Genomic DNA, 16884 nt, shown 5'->3' on the forward strand with positions numbered 1-16884 from the left:
GGCGATCTCACTATGATGTGGATTCGGCTATAATATTAAACATAGCAGCCTTCCCCTTCCTGAATCAACAGGTGGTATATCTGCCATTATAAACCATATTGCCTTGAAAATGACCTGTAAGTGCGAAACACGTGTCAGCAAATCCTGATGAAACACCAAATCTTGAAGAAGGCACAGATGTATTATTTTCTGTTCCACCTGCAGCTCAGGGAAAATCCAATTTAAGCATGATCAGGTATCGTGACCACTTTTGTCCTGAAAGACTGGAACATGCGCTGGATAAACAGATATTGTTTGTTTGTTTGTTTATTTATTTGTAATGCGCGCCAGACACGAGGGTAACCGGGCGCAGTGAAGAGAATATGCAAAGCTTACAGTGTTACATAGAATTACAATGTTACATAGAATTACAATGTTACATAATTTACAGTGATAGAGAGATAGGTATGTACAGACTTAGCAGGGAGCAGATCTGATCAAAAGATTGAGGCATTGCTATAAAGCGAGGTGGTCAGTTATATACAATGTTACTATAATTATTTACATTTGTGATATAGCTCTAATAATACATATATACATTCAGATAAAGTAGCATAACACAAGTGTCTAGCAGTACATTACATATTTTTGTCATTGAGGTGTTTGATAAGATTCATTCCAAAGTGTGAGAAAGGTTGGTCTGTTCTCAAGTTGTGTTAGCACGGGGAAACTGGTGCCGCGAATTTTAGCAAGTTTAAATCTAGGAATTACCAAGCAGTTGGAGTTGGGAGTTCTTGTAGGCCCAACTATATTGTATTGAACTCGCCAAACATTATTGCTGAAGAAGAGTAATAAAGCTGCTTCTGAGAGAGCAATATTTCACTTCGCTGCACAGGTTACTTCTTGTTTTAAGAGGGAGTTGTAAAACCTTGCAAGGACAATGCTAAGACCTCACTGTGGACCTTATTATGAGTTCCGGAGTAAATAACGCCAGACTTGAGTGCTGCTACCCCCACTTGTATCAGCAATAACTCCACCAGATTACGAGTAGCAGGGTGGCGATGTTAATCCCATTGGGGATTGGCAGCATTTACTGCAGGTCGTAATTCTGCCTGCAATAAATCCTCCATTTTTGGAGGTTTCACTGCAAACTCGGAATATGGTGGTGCAAGAAAAGTGATGCTAATTACCTTGCCACCGTGCTTTTACTGGGCCTCATTACGACCCAGGCGTTAAGGGGTTAACAGCGCCGTAAAAGGTTGCGGCGCCGTTAACCCCTTAATGCCTTACTACGAGGTCCCTTTGCGGCTCCCGACCTTAATGGCTGGTCTGTACCAGCCGTTAAGCTAGGGACCCGCAAAGGGACCTTGACGGTAACTACGGTACCGCAATTTGCGGTACCATAATTACCGCCTTCCCCATTCCCATTGAGCACTATGGGGCAAAAATGGCAATGGGGAAGGGCCAATGGTAAATGGGGAATTACCGCCCCGCCAACCTTGGAATGGGGTGGTAATTCCCCATTTCACCATGGCGGATTCGGTAAGTTACCGGCGTTAACCATGGCGCTAATAGCGCCATTGATTAACGTCAGGGTCCTGATGAGGCCCACTGCCTTGAACGGACAGGCAACAGACATCACTGTAGCTGCACTAAAGAGCGTGTTTCGCTCCCCTGGAACTTTCCTACAGACCACCATGCGGCACATCGAACCCTTAAATGAAGACAAAGAAGATGGAGACTTTTCTGGGGACACCAACACCCATTTACACTTGTATTAGAATAGGAGAGACTCCCTGCGAGCTGCTTTCATAGCTGTGCAATGAGAATCAAAGGTCCCCACTATGAGTGTGGTGGTAATGGTAAAAACATGTGGTATTTTACACACTTCATATGTTTAACATGCAACCTAATTATGAGCTGGTGCTGCATGGGAATATTTAAGGCACGGTGTACTGCAAGAGGTAAATATGGGTTATTTACCCCAATCGATACTGTCAATGTGTTCCATGCCATAATTATCCCATGTGGTCTAACCTCCTAACCATATTGCATTTTAAAAACACAGATTTTTATCATTAGCACAATACTCATATTCAGGCAGATAGAAGTGATAATGTTGCTTGACTTAGCCATCCCATTGCCATTTTGAAAGATGCTAAGGTTAGATAGACTCTTCCCTTCCTATTGGCTCATGCTTTCATCATGTAGGTCTATCAACTAGAAACTAAACAAACACGATTAACACTGGATCTATGAGAGAGAATTTGTAATTTCACAGCAATGTGTAATGTCAACTGAGGCTAAAAATGTGGGTGCATCATTGGGCCAGAGTGGGTGAACGGAAAGTCAAAAACGTGCCCTTCCCTTTCAGAGCCTTAGTTATTATTTATACTAATCGTATGATCCCAGCGCACCAGTACAGTTTATTAACTCATCAAATGTGGTCCATTAACACAGAGGTGCAAGATTGCAAATTTGTTGGAATGTAATTTTTCGCCTTATGGTTGTGTTGCAAGTTAAACACGCTACAAAGTTAAAGAGATTCTTGAATTCCAAAAAAGTATTTTCCCTGTGTAACGCAACGCTCAAACTTCATCAACTTGGGTAACCAAATGGAGCTGCAATTCTTTATTTAGCAAATCAGTCCATTTTCTTGCAGGTGCAGTTCTCATGAGACCTCTTCACCCGGATAATTTAATATCTAATTCTGAGGCAGTGCTCTTAGGCATCAAAATCCTTGCCATCGCGGCAATGAAATTTAGACTTTCACAAACAGTTTGGGAGTAATTATCTTCATCTGATATGAGATGCATTGGTTTATGCTTGAAGGACCTTCTAGGCCCTCACGATCAGGATCGACTGCAGAACTGATCTGAGGGCATTGTTTCTCCGTTGGACTCCCTCTCCACTGCCACTGACTCGGATTAACGTGAGTAGACTGGGTCACCCAACCATAGCACCAAGCTCCCACTTGAGAGAACTCGGTCCCTGAACAAAGATTGCATCCGAACGAAGGCAAGCGTATCCGTTAGCTTCTTAGGGCCCTGCCAGAACTGGCTTTAGGCCAGAACCTTGACCCACTAGAGACATCCACTGACATTCAATTATTTTTCTGTTTTTTTTTTCACTACTCATACACTTCAACAGATCTGTGCTCTAAGAAGGTACATCCTTTTGACATTGATTGACCTGTTATATTTGTATCCTGTCGGTGTATTATCCCTTTGGCTTCCAACACCAAACCCCACCCCAGGTCACACATTCCTGCATTCAAAAGTACATTTCTGGTCACAGTCCCTTGGACTTGGCGGTCACACATATGCCACCGCATGCCTCAAATATACAGACACCCAAATGCCAAAACAGTGCCATTTTGTCTGGCATACATATAGCCCCAAGGACAGGCAATGGGTTATTACTTTGTACTGAATTACAGTCTAGTAATACATTCATTGTATTGTATGCCTTCTGGACGCCATACTTTATCTATGAGCTGGATTGACTAATGTTCTGCTACCTTTGTTTCTCCAGTCATGTCCCGCTGGGCCTTGAGCTCAACCAAGATGTCAAACAGTGAACCATGAGTACCTTTGCGTGATGTTGGTCAATGGGCCTCATTACGACCCAGGCGTTAAGGGGTTAACGGTGCCGTAAAAGGTTGTGCCGCTGTTAACCCCTTAACGCCTTACTACAAGGTCCCTTTGTGGCTCCCGACCTTAACGGCTGGTCTGTACCAGCAGTTAAGGTAGGGACCCGCAAAGGGACCTTGAAGGTTTTTACGGTACCGCAATTTGCAGTACCGTAATTACCGCCTTCCCCATTCCCATTGAGCCCTATGGGGCAAAAATGGGGATGGGGAAGGGCCAATGGTAAATGGGGAATTACCGCCCCGCCAACCTTGGAATGGGGTGGTAATTCCCCATTTCACCATGGCGGATTCGGTAAGTTACCGGCGTTAACCATGCCGCTAATAGTGCCATTGGTTAACGCCAGGGTCGTAATGAGGCCCAATGTCTGTCTTCAAAAAGCTGAGAACTGATGCCTTGGGAGCCTGGGAGTAATGTATTAGCGCTTTACTTTTACTTACAACTTTTACGTCAGTGATGCCCACACACACATCTGATAAAGTAACTCTGCCATAACAGCATTCGTGTTGGTGCTGGTGCTCGATGTGGCCAGGACAACGGTCATGGAATAACCCCATTATATCATGCTCTGCAGAAGCAAATACAACATTTAGCCCCATAAGCACCTACCACTCACAAGAAGAGTGAAACACTTAATGGGTTATTGAAGGGATTTGCATCTGCTCATTGTTCATTGTGCAGAAGCTAAAGTAGTACACATGTGAACCTATTATTTCCCCACTTCTACTGCACGTGCTGTTTTGATTAAACAGTGATGGCTTCCCTGTAGAATGTTAGGTCGGAGCTTGCCTTTGCCTGTTGAGCCATAACAATGGTCTGTTTTTTGCATGTCCCACTTGAGAACTGCCAGAAAGGAATCAAATGAAAGACAAGCTGATTTCAGGTCCTGGAGACCAATAGATATATGCTCTCCACTCCACCAAAGACACATGTTGCTTGCTTGTGGATGGTACACATGCATTTGCAAGATGTACTTTTAAGAATGAGCGATAACCATAGCACAACGCCTAGAAACTATGGCTGCAGAACGAGCAGAATAACAAAATAACATGCTGTCTGGTGCATGTCTGTTACGGAGTCTCTAACAGGGACGTCATTTCACCAAAATGCCAGCGGTGGCGGAAGTGACATCACATGACCCGACGAATTTTAGGGAGAATCACCAAGAGGGTTTATAGATTGTTGAGAATATATCCCTCACCTCCCTAATAATCTCACTAATTTGTGTTGTGATGATAACACCCAATTCAGCCATTCTTTTGTGTCATTGCTCCAGTTATTAAGGGCTTTTGTGATTGTTGGATCATGCATTGTTTTTTTAGGTGTTTTATAATGTTTATATGTTTTATGTTTTGTTTATAATGATTAAAATATGTATTACCTGTGCATTTCTGTCTAAATAAAATATGACAGTTCTCTATTGGTGTTAAGTGTGGACTTTCACACCTTGTGAAAGTCACAGCACATCTCTGATACCAGGCGCGTCTGTCATTGGCTATCTATATCCCAGAGAATCGAATATAAAACACTCTCCCTCACACACAAATGCTTATCCAACCAAGCACCCAGATACCTCTCGGACAACTTCAGCAACATACACCATTTCGCCCAACCAGGTCAGCCCAAACTCACTGCTTAAATATCCCCAGGTTTAAGCTCCAAAAAGCAGGTGGCACAAGCTTCCCAGTGCTTGCCGCTAAACTTTGGAACTCTCTACCTACCGACCTGAGATCAGAACCATCCTTTCACCGCTTCAGACAGAGCGCCAAAACTTGGCTTCTGGCCAAAGAAGTTTAAAACACCGACCTATTGCAACTCAATTGTATATATTGTATAAGATGCACACTCCCAAACCTTGTAAATACATCACAACCTGTATATTATCCGTAACTGCGTTATAATGTGTACATTACCAGCAACTGTATTATAATGTCCTCACTCTATGTAATTCTTACCTAATCTTACCATGCCTGTAACACTTTCACTACTTGTAACTTGTAAACATGTAACCTTGTCAAGCGCCTGGATGCCTCAGGGCCAGGCGGCGCTATATAAATAATAAACTAAACTAAACTTGTGCGTGAGAAGGTGGGTAGCTGTTTTGTGGAACCCCTTGTGTACTATTTAAAATTGGTCCTCCTACACACATCCCCCAAAAAAAGAGGACTACTCCGCTCTGTACTAGTACATCACATGACCTTTGACATCTGATGATATCACAGGAAGTGATGTCATTTGACCCCACTCTAAAGTGCTTTATGGAAAGCGATAGAACACAACCTTTCACCCCTTTAATGAGTCTAGCAATTATTGTATAGAATTCCAGAAAGACAAATGATTTGTTATTCCTATTCTTTCTTATTTAAGGTCACTGCTCAAAGTGTTCCACTTGTGGAACCGCATGTTTTTTTAAGAGGCCTCAACAACAATGCCAGCCACTCCAGAAACATAGAGCCACATGGCACTGGCCACAGCCCAGGAGCTTCAATGTAAAAAAATTAAAAAAAGCAAGGGAGTAGCAAGGGGTAGCAAGGGAGACCTTAAGGGTCGCAGTTGCAACCCCTGGCGACCTCCAAATGACGTCTTTGGTCTCTAACCTGTTTTTTTATTTGCATTTTATTCCGTGTGGAAACACAGTTAAGTTTACCATTTAACAATCTAGCCACCTTTGTGTTTAAAGAGACTATAGCAACACCTGATCATCTATGGGTAAAAAAGGTATCCATGGAGAAACATCAAAGGGTTTCCATTGCGATCCAATTCTATACAGCAAACTAATAAACTCGGACACACAGTGGATAGAAAAGGAGCACCAGGGCAATTTATAGCGCCAACCAAGCAATGACCCATAAATGCTAAGAATGTTGGCCATGTATCTACATAAAGGTTTCCCCGACTTCCTGCTTCAAGACTGTCCACTCTACTGTTGCGGAAGAAAGGTGGGATTTTTAACCAATTACCATCACTTGGCAGGGAAGAAGACTTCCACTTGCGCATTCTGAGGATCTGTATTTTGGCAGCCAGGATGCCACTAAGAAAATATAGATTTTAAAGGTAAGAGAAGAAATTGAGGAAAGCACCAACTGTTATGTAATATAGCTTAGAATATTGCCCAGTGACCAAGTAGTTGACCTTGAAAACTGGACACCTGGCTTCAAATCCCTGCTTAAACACATGACAACATAATTGAACTATTGTGCGTAAATTCATGCTTCCTATGCCGGAAAAGTTTGCTTTCTAGTACTGACCCAAATACGTGCACCTCTTCCTTCCTCCTTCACATCCTCGCGTTTGTATTCTGTTCTCAGTCGGATCACAAACACAAACTCGGTTTCATGGTTCTCCCACTACAATAGATGTTTTCTGTTGTACTCTGTGCTGCTCCTTGGACCAAAGTCTGCTCTATAGCAAACATCCAAAGTAAAATAACTGTGGTTTTTAAAGATAACGAATGAAGTAAATTGGGTATAAAAATTCTTACTTAGAAGACTTTACACATTCGCAGAGGCGTTGCTCGGGGACGGGGGGATTGAGGGGGTTTAGCCCCAGATCTTTTGGTTTGTAGCCCCAGATATAAGCTCAGGTGCTACAACCAAAAGGCCAGCTAGCCCCGAGTCCCGACAGTCCTGACATTAGCATAGCCCCAGATCTTTTCCAGACCTAGCAGCACCCATGCGTACCCTCCCCCTCCTTCAATGGATCTACATTTGACATTAGAACTGACCTGTTGGTGTCTGGCTTCCTCAAAGGCGCGCTTTTCCTCTTGCAATCGTTGACGCGCTTCCTCTTCTGCTTGTCTTTTTTGCTGCTCTTGCCTTTCTTTTTCTAACTCTTCAAACGTTAATTTCAGCTTCCCTGGAGATGCGCGGTCCTGTGTTTCTCGTTTGGGGATTTCATCTTCATCCTGAAAAGAGATTTGAAATATTAATGAAGTACATATCAATGGGAATCTGGTTCTGAAGCTAAAACATGTTGAAATTGCATTTTGGACCCAGTGATAGATTACCACAACAGATGAGTTTCTCTTGGCTTCCCTGAAAGACCGTCTATGTTCCTCATATCTCTTCCTTTTCTGTTCTTCAGACTTCCTTTTTTCTTCTTCCTCTCTTTCTTTCTCAGCATCTTCAAAATTTAACTTGATTTTTCCAGGTGATCTAATGGGCGATTTCACAGGCACCACTGTCACCTGCACAGAATCATCACCTTCCTGTTTACAAAGAAATGTACACGTTTCATTATTGAACTGAACAAGTAGCTTTCTCTCTCGTCCCGACACAGTCCCCATGACGGGAGTCCATCGCCCCACTGGCAAATTGGAAGGAAGATAGAGAATGTGAAGTTGTTAGGAAATAAACAGCAACCATTTCATTCAGTGTCTATTTCATTTTTTCAGAACAAGAACATTTTGAAGAAAGTGCCTTAAAAACTGTAGAAGTTAGTAACTTGCAAAGTAGTCGTTATAAGGGACAGAAAGAGGATTAGAAATTGAGTACAGTGAGATGTCCTAACACCAGAGGTTTCATGTGTTGCGCTAGTCTGCGCTGGGTAGAATAGGAATGTCTCAAATTCATTATTTGGGCAATTATACAGCTTTGGTGACGTGGCTGTAGATCATCAATATGCCAAGACTGACTTATTTGTGTATTTATTGTAATATAGGTGCATTACATGTCACATTTTGGCCCTTGGCGGTACTGTTCGTGAGACTGCAGTGGAAGTCACATTAGACACTTTGCAGAACACCTGGGCCATGTTTCATCTGAGTACATTCCACTACCCAGATAGAGCTGTGTGGCCCACTCCCACCCGGCTCAATCTATCTGCCCCCCTTCCACTAACAGGGAGAGGTCAGCTGATGGGCAGGGAATGAGGACTTTGTCAAAGCAAATGCTTCTTTAAAAAGTACCGTTTTTACATTTCTTTTTAAGGCAAGTAGTCTTGGAAGGGGCATTAGTTGTGGTTCCAGCAGCGACAGCTAGGGGTGTTGCTAGGTCTGGAAAAGACCTGCGGCTGCGCTAATGTCGGGACTGTTAGGACTCGGGGCTAGCTAGCCTTTATGTTATAGCCCCCTCAGACGCCCACTCAGGCACCCCCTAGCAACGCTAATGTTTTTCCTTCCGTGTCGCCTCGAGCTAAATTTGGTCTGGGCGATTGAGGAGCTCTTGTAAGGTCTAAGGTTCCTTGAAACAATGCAGTGTGGACCTAGCTTTCAAAAGTATTCTGTCCCTCGGTATGTGTAATATTTTAAATCTGAGGTTGTGTTCAAACCGGAGCAAATAGAGGGCTTTCAGAGCCGTTACAAGGTGGTCTGTTTTTCGCAAGTTCAGGGAGACCCTAGTTCTCTTCTGCTGGATTCTCTGCGGGTTTTTGAAGTCCTTTTTGGAGCTTCTATGTACTCTGGGTAGCAATAGTGTGCCAATGAAATAACAGAGGGCCTATTTCTTTCAGTCCGAGGGTTGAAGAAGAGAAGGACTTTTGTGCTTCTGGCAAATGCTGCAATCTGATGTGTGAATGAAACATCAATGTCAAACCAGATTCCTACATTCCTCACGTTCTCTGGTGGTATTGTAGCAGCTCCCAGGATCTCTGACCATGTGAAGAGTAAAGACCCCAACAATGTTGAGCCAGTCTCCACGATATCACACTTTCTTTCATTCAAAGGCAGGCCTTTTTCCTTTAATCCAGTGATGGTGTGCCGAAGACATTCAGAAATGCTGGTTGTTCTGATCCTAGTTTAAGAAAATATGTTTTTTCATGTCATCGGGGTAGATTTGGAATTGTTGCTGATGATGTGTGATGATCTCAGCCAACCAGCACATGTAAATGTTAAACAGGATCAGCAACAAAGAAGAACCCGGGGGAGGCCGCAAGAGGCATTTGGTTTGCTGGAGTGCTCCCCAGCCCAATGTGCAAGGTTAACTGTATCATAGGCAGCTGGTAGACCAAGTAGGCTTAAGACTATTCTGAGAGTCCACAGACATAAGAACGTCTTCCTTCATACGGATCTGGGTGGAATCCATTGCCCTGATTATTGATGCTATGAGGGTCACCAAGGTTTTGTAATTGGTGCAGAACCTCAGTTTAAATGATTTCCTCTAAGGGGGAGCTTGAGGGTAGAGCTGACGTTTTGCTTGATCTGAAGAATCCACTTTGTGTTTTATTCTTAAGAGAAGGGACGCACGTGGTGTGTTTTCATGCTTCACGAACTGAGCCTCATCAGGTGATATTTGATCCATCATTTCTCACCTTAGAAGCACTATGTTCTCTTTTAAATAATGCTCCCAGTGGGGCTTCCACTGACAGGTCGGGAGCTTTTGTCCCGTGGGAAATTTGGAGAAGGGCGGTTGGGCTCCAAGTGGAGGATGAGGCCAGTGCGGCTTTGAGTAATGGAGCGATGATGAAAGGATATGAGGATTTTGAGGGGTTGATAGAACCCCGTGGCAATTCGATTTTGCAGTCAAAGAAGGGAAGGCGATCTTTGCAGCGTTGATGGAACATGTGACCCTTCTTTATTAGGTTTTCTGGGACTGTGATTGATCTGTAAATCTGCCAATCAAGAAAGAACACGATGTTCTGTTGTTTGGAACAACATTCTAAATCTGCATGTTGAACTGAATCACACACTTGTAAGATCATTTAGTTACATGGAGCATGTGATTATTCCAGTGTCCCATTCCCTCGTGCTCCATTTAGGTTGGAAACTAAATATTTTACTGATGTAGCACTCAAAAATGGATGCAAGAACCATTTGCCGAACACAAACACCTGTATACGTGTATAATTCTATTCTATTCTATAGCCACTGAGTCGCCAGACATAGTAAGAAACCACTACAGGATTCAGGTCCTGTTTTATAATTCCATTTTCCCATTTTGAAAAAGTTTACAGAGTTAAAATATGCGACCATTACTCTGAATTTTAGGTTTGTTTACATAATTCCCTATAGCAGTTTTTTCTGTATTTTTAAGAGGAAAGTGAAAAAGGGTGCATTGTTCCTAACCATTAAATCATATTAAAAAAAAATCATGTGGCTTAAGAAATGAAAGGTGAAGGTTTCATTTAAAGAAATGTCTGATTACCTCTGACTCCAAGTCACTTCCAGTACAGTTTATGTCATCAATCTATTGAATGAGAATGTCACATTGTTATGTCATAATTGCTCTTATGATCATTTTCAAGCATACAATTGCATATACAACTTCATGGGTTCTTTGGAAGACCACCACTGTTCCTGGTATGTCCGTTTCAACCATTCTCAGAGATGCAGACATTTAAATAAACCAACACAAAATATGCACAGTCTAGTGAGGATTCCGTAATCAACAATCAACCGCGATACACTGATATTTCACGACTGACTTCTCCTACAGCAGAAAAAAGCTCCAGTAAAGCGGTGCCTGGGGGCCTTGCTGATCAGGTTGATCAGCATTCACATTGGGGAGAATAATACAATGATAAAGTCACACGGACAACATTGCCCTCAGTGTTCAGCCCTCTCGCCCAGGCCTGCCCGGCCGCTCCCCGCCGTTTTAGCATACAAAAGGGGTACCCATTTACTTATACTGCAGACCCCAATACAATAAGTTCCTATCTGTTTGCTGGATATTCTCTCCTGATTAGATCCAATTAAAATAAGGGACTATAACTACAAGTGTGAAATTCTGGAGAGAAACGCAGACAAATTAAATGTAAGTGTTTTGCTATAGTTGGTAAATCATTAGCAAAGAAATAAGAGGAAGCGTGGGAGGAGTTGCTTGTTCACTTAGTGCCTTCAGGGGGAGGGCTTAAAACAGAACAAACTCAGCATCCTTTCTCATGGTGAAAGACAATGGAGGGAGTAGCCGATTCACTCCCAGGGAGTCAGCAGTGCAGTAAGGAAGGTCAGAATATGTGAAACTCGACGACCACCAAGACTGGCTCCGCCTTTCCCTCTTTCAACTGTATCCCCTGCCTGTAGCCCCGTCTACCCTCCTTTCCATGTCCTCCTTACAACTGTCCCCTTAATATTGCATTGTTCTAATTGTTTCCATATTACTGTTTCCTACTGTCTGCCCTCGTTGTACAGCTCTCTGTTGCTTCACAGCCAGGTTGGCATCATATATAGCGCAGCGCATAATAACATACATATCGACCTTACCATATGTCATGGGCATTTGCTTGCCCATTAAAACATGTTGAGAATACATATTCTTAATCTTGAATGTGAAGACTTGTTTGAACTGGATCTTCTGAACCTCCACCCATGTGATATTGCAATGCCTAATATTTCCTTCCACACAGTTTTGACAGAAAGCACAGGTTGCAGGGGTGTTCTCTGCACATATTGATATATGACGTGATGTGCTAGAAATCATAAATTATGACTACAACACGTATGATTTACATCAAGAGTATTACATTGGAAATTGATTCCTGATTCCTGCTGCTCAAAGATGACTTGAACTTGCTCCTCATTCCCAGGAAACGCTGCTGGACACAGCGCCCTCCTCTGAGGTCTATATACAGGGAAATATCAGTTTGAAAAGAATATTAAAAATAAATGTGAATAGTTCTTATTAAAATGCTCCAGTGATATCAGAAAATCTTCCCTCGGGGACACGATGTTCAATGTCCTGAAACCGTGAAATGTTTCTAAGATTGCATGACTTATTCTTGGCCTCAAGCCCAGGGACTGCGTCTCTGCAGCCCTGAAATCTCTCCTCTGGCTCCCGATGGCCGCGAAGAGCAAATTCAAATCCTGCTGCATCATCCACAAGGCTGTCTGGGGCCAGGGCCCATGCTATCTACAACTGGCTCTCACCAAATACTCTCCCTCCAGACCTTTACATCTCCTCTGGTGGCAATTCTCTGCGTGTCAAGCGCTTCTTTAAACAGCAAGCTGGTGGCCGATCTCTTTCCTCGGCTGGCTCCCTCCTCTGGAACCGCCTCCCTCTTCTTCTGCGTCTTGAGTCAGACTTCCCCAAATTCTGGAAGCACCTCAAGACTACCATGTTCACCTCCTCATTCCCCCTCTCCCTCCATTGCTAACCCCACAGTCACTTACATTGGTGACCAGGGCCCTTATTTGTCCTTCTGAGACCTGGCCTCCCCCCAATAGCCTTCAGCTTAAGCCCACTCGCAAAACTTGCTGCTGGGTCCCCACTGGCCTGTGCTATCTCACAGGCCTGCACTAATTGCTTTTGTCAGTTGACCACTCTCACCACGTGATTTCTGTCTGGCACTTAATAGTTGCCTGCAACGTATTCCCTAGCACTTCCCTTTGTGGCACTCCTAAACACTTACCCGCCCATCCTCCCGCCCCACTCTCTCTGCACTTGCACGTTTTGAATGTTCACAAGGCCTAGTAGGACAGCCTCTTTCTTTCTTCATTGTTATTATAATTGCCTCTCATTTCCGTGTTCCCACCCCGTTGCCCTTTGTGCGCTTTGAAACACAATTTACTTGATGTATAAGCGCCTTAGAAAGTGCACAATAAATACAATTAAATAAATAAATAAATTAATCAATGTCTTTACTTGATATAATTTACAGTTTGGCCTAAACTACATTAGCAAAACTGAAGGTTGATGGCTGGAATGTTTTGACTTCATTATAACCACTGGCATTGCTCTTGGAATCCCACCACGGCAATAAATGTTCAGACTGCCATGCCATTACAGAAGGGAAAAGACACTATGCTTCATCATCAAAAGGGGCAGTCCAGCCTGAACTGCTAGGCAACATCCCTTCTGCATGAGACCACAAGCGACATGATTCTGCCTCAGAGGGCATCATCAGTGGGGTGTAGCTTGTGTCTCTAGGTACAGCAGTCTCAGGACACACGTCTAGGCATAGCCTTGCCACTCAGAGTGGCATTTACTCCATGTACATGCCCTATACACAGCTAGTCATATTTTCTAAAAGCAAAGAAAATGATTACACACGTTATTTAAAAAACATTATGGAATGCAAAGAAAACACACATAGAACTATTATGCAAATGGTCCTAAAGAACCATAACAGGTTATTGAAAGGCACTACCTTACAGACATTGGTCTAATGGTTGAGAGTGGCCACTTCTGGGTCGCCTAAATGGTCACACTCCATAGCATGGTAGTAACGTACTCACACTACACGTGGATGATCTGAAATGAGGTGGGTGTGCTTGTTGGCATTTGCAATGTTAGGCTGGAAGATCCCTCCGTGTTACACAGGCCAAAAGACTATCATGTTCAAGCGCTTACCAGGACACTACCTAAACCGGCATGGGTTTATCGTATAGGCGGGAGATTTGGGGAGCGCTGCCTTGGCCCCCATTAGATGAGTGGGGGTTGCTGGTGCTCTTTCAGCACCTTGCCGCTGCATGATTGGTACCTTGGTGATGTAGCCAATTCTCTTTACTCTTTACCTTAGCTGCCTTTATCTATCTCAATAAGAATTTCAGCTAAATAGTCACTCTTTCTTCACAGGATAGCGACCTACCATTTCCGCTTTCTTCGCCAGTTCGCGCTGAATCTTCCGCCTCTCGATCAGATCTTGCTCCGCTCTACGTTTGCGTTCCTCCTCCATTCTCTTTTTTTCTTCTTCGTGTCTTTGCTTTTCCATGACTTGGAATTTCCCTTTCACCGTTCCTGCAAATATGACACATGATGCAATCAACTTTCTCCCGCTACTGCTTGACTTTTTAACTGAGAAATGATACTATCTATGCTTTACTGACCTGTAAATTTGGGAACAAATCCCTTTTCTACTTTATTTGTCTTGTTTTCATCTTCCTCATCAGAGGCAAGCAGTTCTTTCATCTGCTTAATAAAAAGCATGCACATGTTAGTATTACTTTCAGGCAAATTTAAGAAACCTTAATTTACATTTTTTTCCTTTGTTTGTAATCCACTTTTTGGGTTTTGGTATACAGTCAGCAGGATAATACAATTGTACCCAACGAGGCATTTGAAAACATTATACTATATAGTGGACTCTGTCCGGAGCTGTTTAAATCAAGTAAATAATTAAAACAAATTGGAAAATATTTAACAATGCCATTGATCAAACGCATATTACTATAAAATGTGTAGGCACTTAAATGTATGTTGAGCGCAAAAACTAAATTCAAATTGTTAGACCATTTCAGTAATTTAAGAGTCTACCTCTAGTCTCTGATTCCAACACACTTACTATGTATTCCCCATGGGTGGTCCAACACACTGGGGCCAGATGAACTCACAGCACCTGGGCTCATAATTAAAACAGGTGAAGCACATGGGCGCGAGGCAGTCCTAGTTTATGAACACCAATCATGAGAGGGGAGACATTGGTGCCGGGGCCTGCAACCTTTGGCTCTCCAGATGTTTGGACTATGACTCCCATAATCCCTCACCATTGACTTTACTGGTTAGCACTATGACTCCCTTAATCCCTCACCAATGACTTTACTGGTTATGGCAGATGGGACTTGTAGTCCAAACCATCTGACGATCCAATGGTTGAACCCCTCTGAGAAACATACTCAATAATTAGGACCCATATTTACCAATCACACCCATTCACTAGTGTATGAAAGGAGAGAGAGAGAGAGAGAGAGAGAGCGATAGAGAGAGAGAGAGAGAGAGAGAGAGCAAGCGAGCGAGAGAGAGATAACTCCTCATTATGTGTGTTGAATTAGAAGACAGGATGGCTGTCTAAGGAGACAGAGTGTAGAAGAAAGAGCCTCGGGCAGAGAGAAAGTAAACAGTAGAATCGCATCCAGGTCCAAGGAGGCCAGACCAGTACTACAGCCAGGCCAAGGAGGCCCTTTAGATCGACAGTGAAAGAAGGAGGGAAAGATACACCATTGAAGCCATAGCCAAAGAGAGGCTGGAGAAGCCTGTGATGCAGAGCACACACATTGGTAGCAGAGAACCCTCATATGCAGAAACAGAAAATTATATCTGAGCAGTATAGTCCAGGCCCCCGTGGAGCGAGCAAGGCCACCAGCCTAAATTAAAATGAGACTTTCTAGACATAGGTAGAGATTAAATAAAACCCAAAGCAACACGGGTACGGGGAATACCAACCAATGTCTTGACCAACCTACTGGCAAGGGGATATATAGGGTTTCATTACAAGTGTGCTGGTCCGAAAATAAAATAAGGGTGCCGATAGCAACGTACCCATTCCGGACCGGCAGACTACAACTCTGCTTGTCACAGAAGTGCCGGCACCATTAGCAACAGTGCCAGTGTTTCCGTGCACCCATTCCCTAATCCGCCGCCTAATATCCCAGGCTGCCGGGACTTGTAATGTTACGGGCAGGGCGGCAACCCGCCGGGTAATGAGGCCCATAGACTTGCCCTGGAATAGATTTGTCCCAGCAGGACGAAGACATTTGTGAGCACCACACATCGTGGGTAATAATAAGCAGCGCTCAGATACCTGAGGGTTCGTAGTGCTATATAAGTGGCAAATTATTATTATTATTATTATTATTACCCTCGAAGGTCAATCCTAAGAATCCAGGGCCATGACTTTAGTCTGGATGATGACCCATCAGATACCTTGACAAGACACTCCCTATGACTGTACGATTGTCTTGACACTGTCCTGGGCCTATACCTGGGAATTTGTTGCCTTCTAGCATGGTAGGGTATTTGGGCCACCAGTGAATTAAAAAGTAGGAACTGGCTTAGGGACCCGCTTTAGACCTCCATCAGACTATGGGGAAGGTTTAATGCAAAGAAGGCCTCATTTTAAGTTATGTTTTGTCTGACTGTTCATACTCCTTAAATTACATTGGGCCTCATTACAATACCGGCGGTAGCTGTGCCGGTATAGCAGGCAAGGCTGCCGCCGGTATAATTTCTTTTTTCCAGCTCCCGCGAATGGGCAATTACCGGGTCATTACGGCCAACGGACCCAGTAATTGCAGTAATTGCCCATTCGCGGGCGCTGGAAAAAATGCTCCCCATTCCCATTTGAGCCCCATGGGGCTCAAATGGGAATGGGGAGGTCGGATTCACCATTCATGCATGGTGCCGGTACAGCCAACATGCTCTGCTCGTGGGTGCCTGGCGGGCGGGAAGGCACCCGCGAGCAGAACTCATAATGAGGCCTACTGACAAGTAATCAATTTCTATTTTGCACTGTTTTATTCCTTATCCACGCTCTACAAAATACTCTTGCTGAGAGCCTTGTAACTGTGTGTGCGTTCTGTTTCCCTCACCTCTTGACAAGCGCTTAGAAGTGGGAGGAATGCAGCATGATGCACTATAAAATAAAATAAATTAGGATTATTGTCTTT

At 43.6% G+C, this 16884-nt stretch overlaps 1 protein-coding gene across 6 annotated transcripts in view; it reads right to left on the reverse strand.

The window, feature by feature from the left end:
• Positions 1–16884, reverse strand: part of NEXN (nexilin F-actin binding protein) — a 308884-nt gene that overhangs the window by 121935 nt on the left and 170065 nt on the right. For 3 of the 6 annotated variants that reach the window (XM_069641661.1, XM_069641658.1, XM_069641656.1), the window contains 5 exons: positions 14329–14410; positions 14091–14239; positions 10709–10750; positions 7636–7836; positions 7354–7533 (listed from right to left, as the gene is read on the reverse strand). In XM_069641661.1, the coding sequence (XP_069497762.1) occupies positions 7354–7533; positions 7636–7836; positions 10709–10750; positions 14091–14239; positions 14329–14410 (654 nt within the window). Of the gene's footprint in view, positions 1–7353; positions 7534–7635; positions 7837–10708; positions 10751–14090; positions 14240–14328; positions 14414–16884 lie in introns of all 6 variants that reach the window. The other 3 variants (XM_069641657.1, XM_069641659.1, XM_069641660.1) reach the window with 2 other exon arrangements.

The sequence above is a fragment of the Ambystoma mexicanum genome, chromosome 1q (assembly GCF_040938575.1).
Source record: "Ambystoma mexicanum isolate Mex_15411 chromosome 1q, UKY_AmexF1_1, whole genome shotgun sequence".
Taxonomy (NCBI): Eukaryota; Metazoa; Chordata; class Amphibia; order Caudata; family Ambystomatidae; genus Ambystoma; species Ambystoma mexicanum.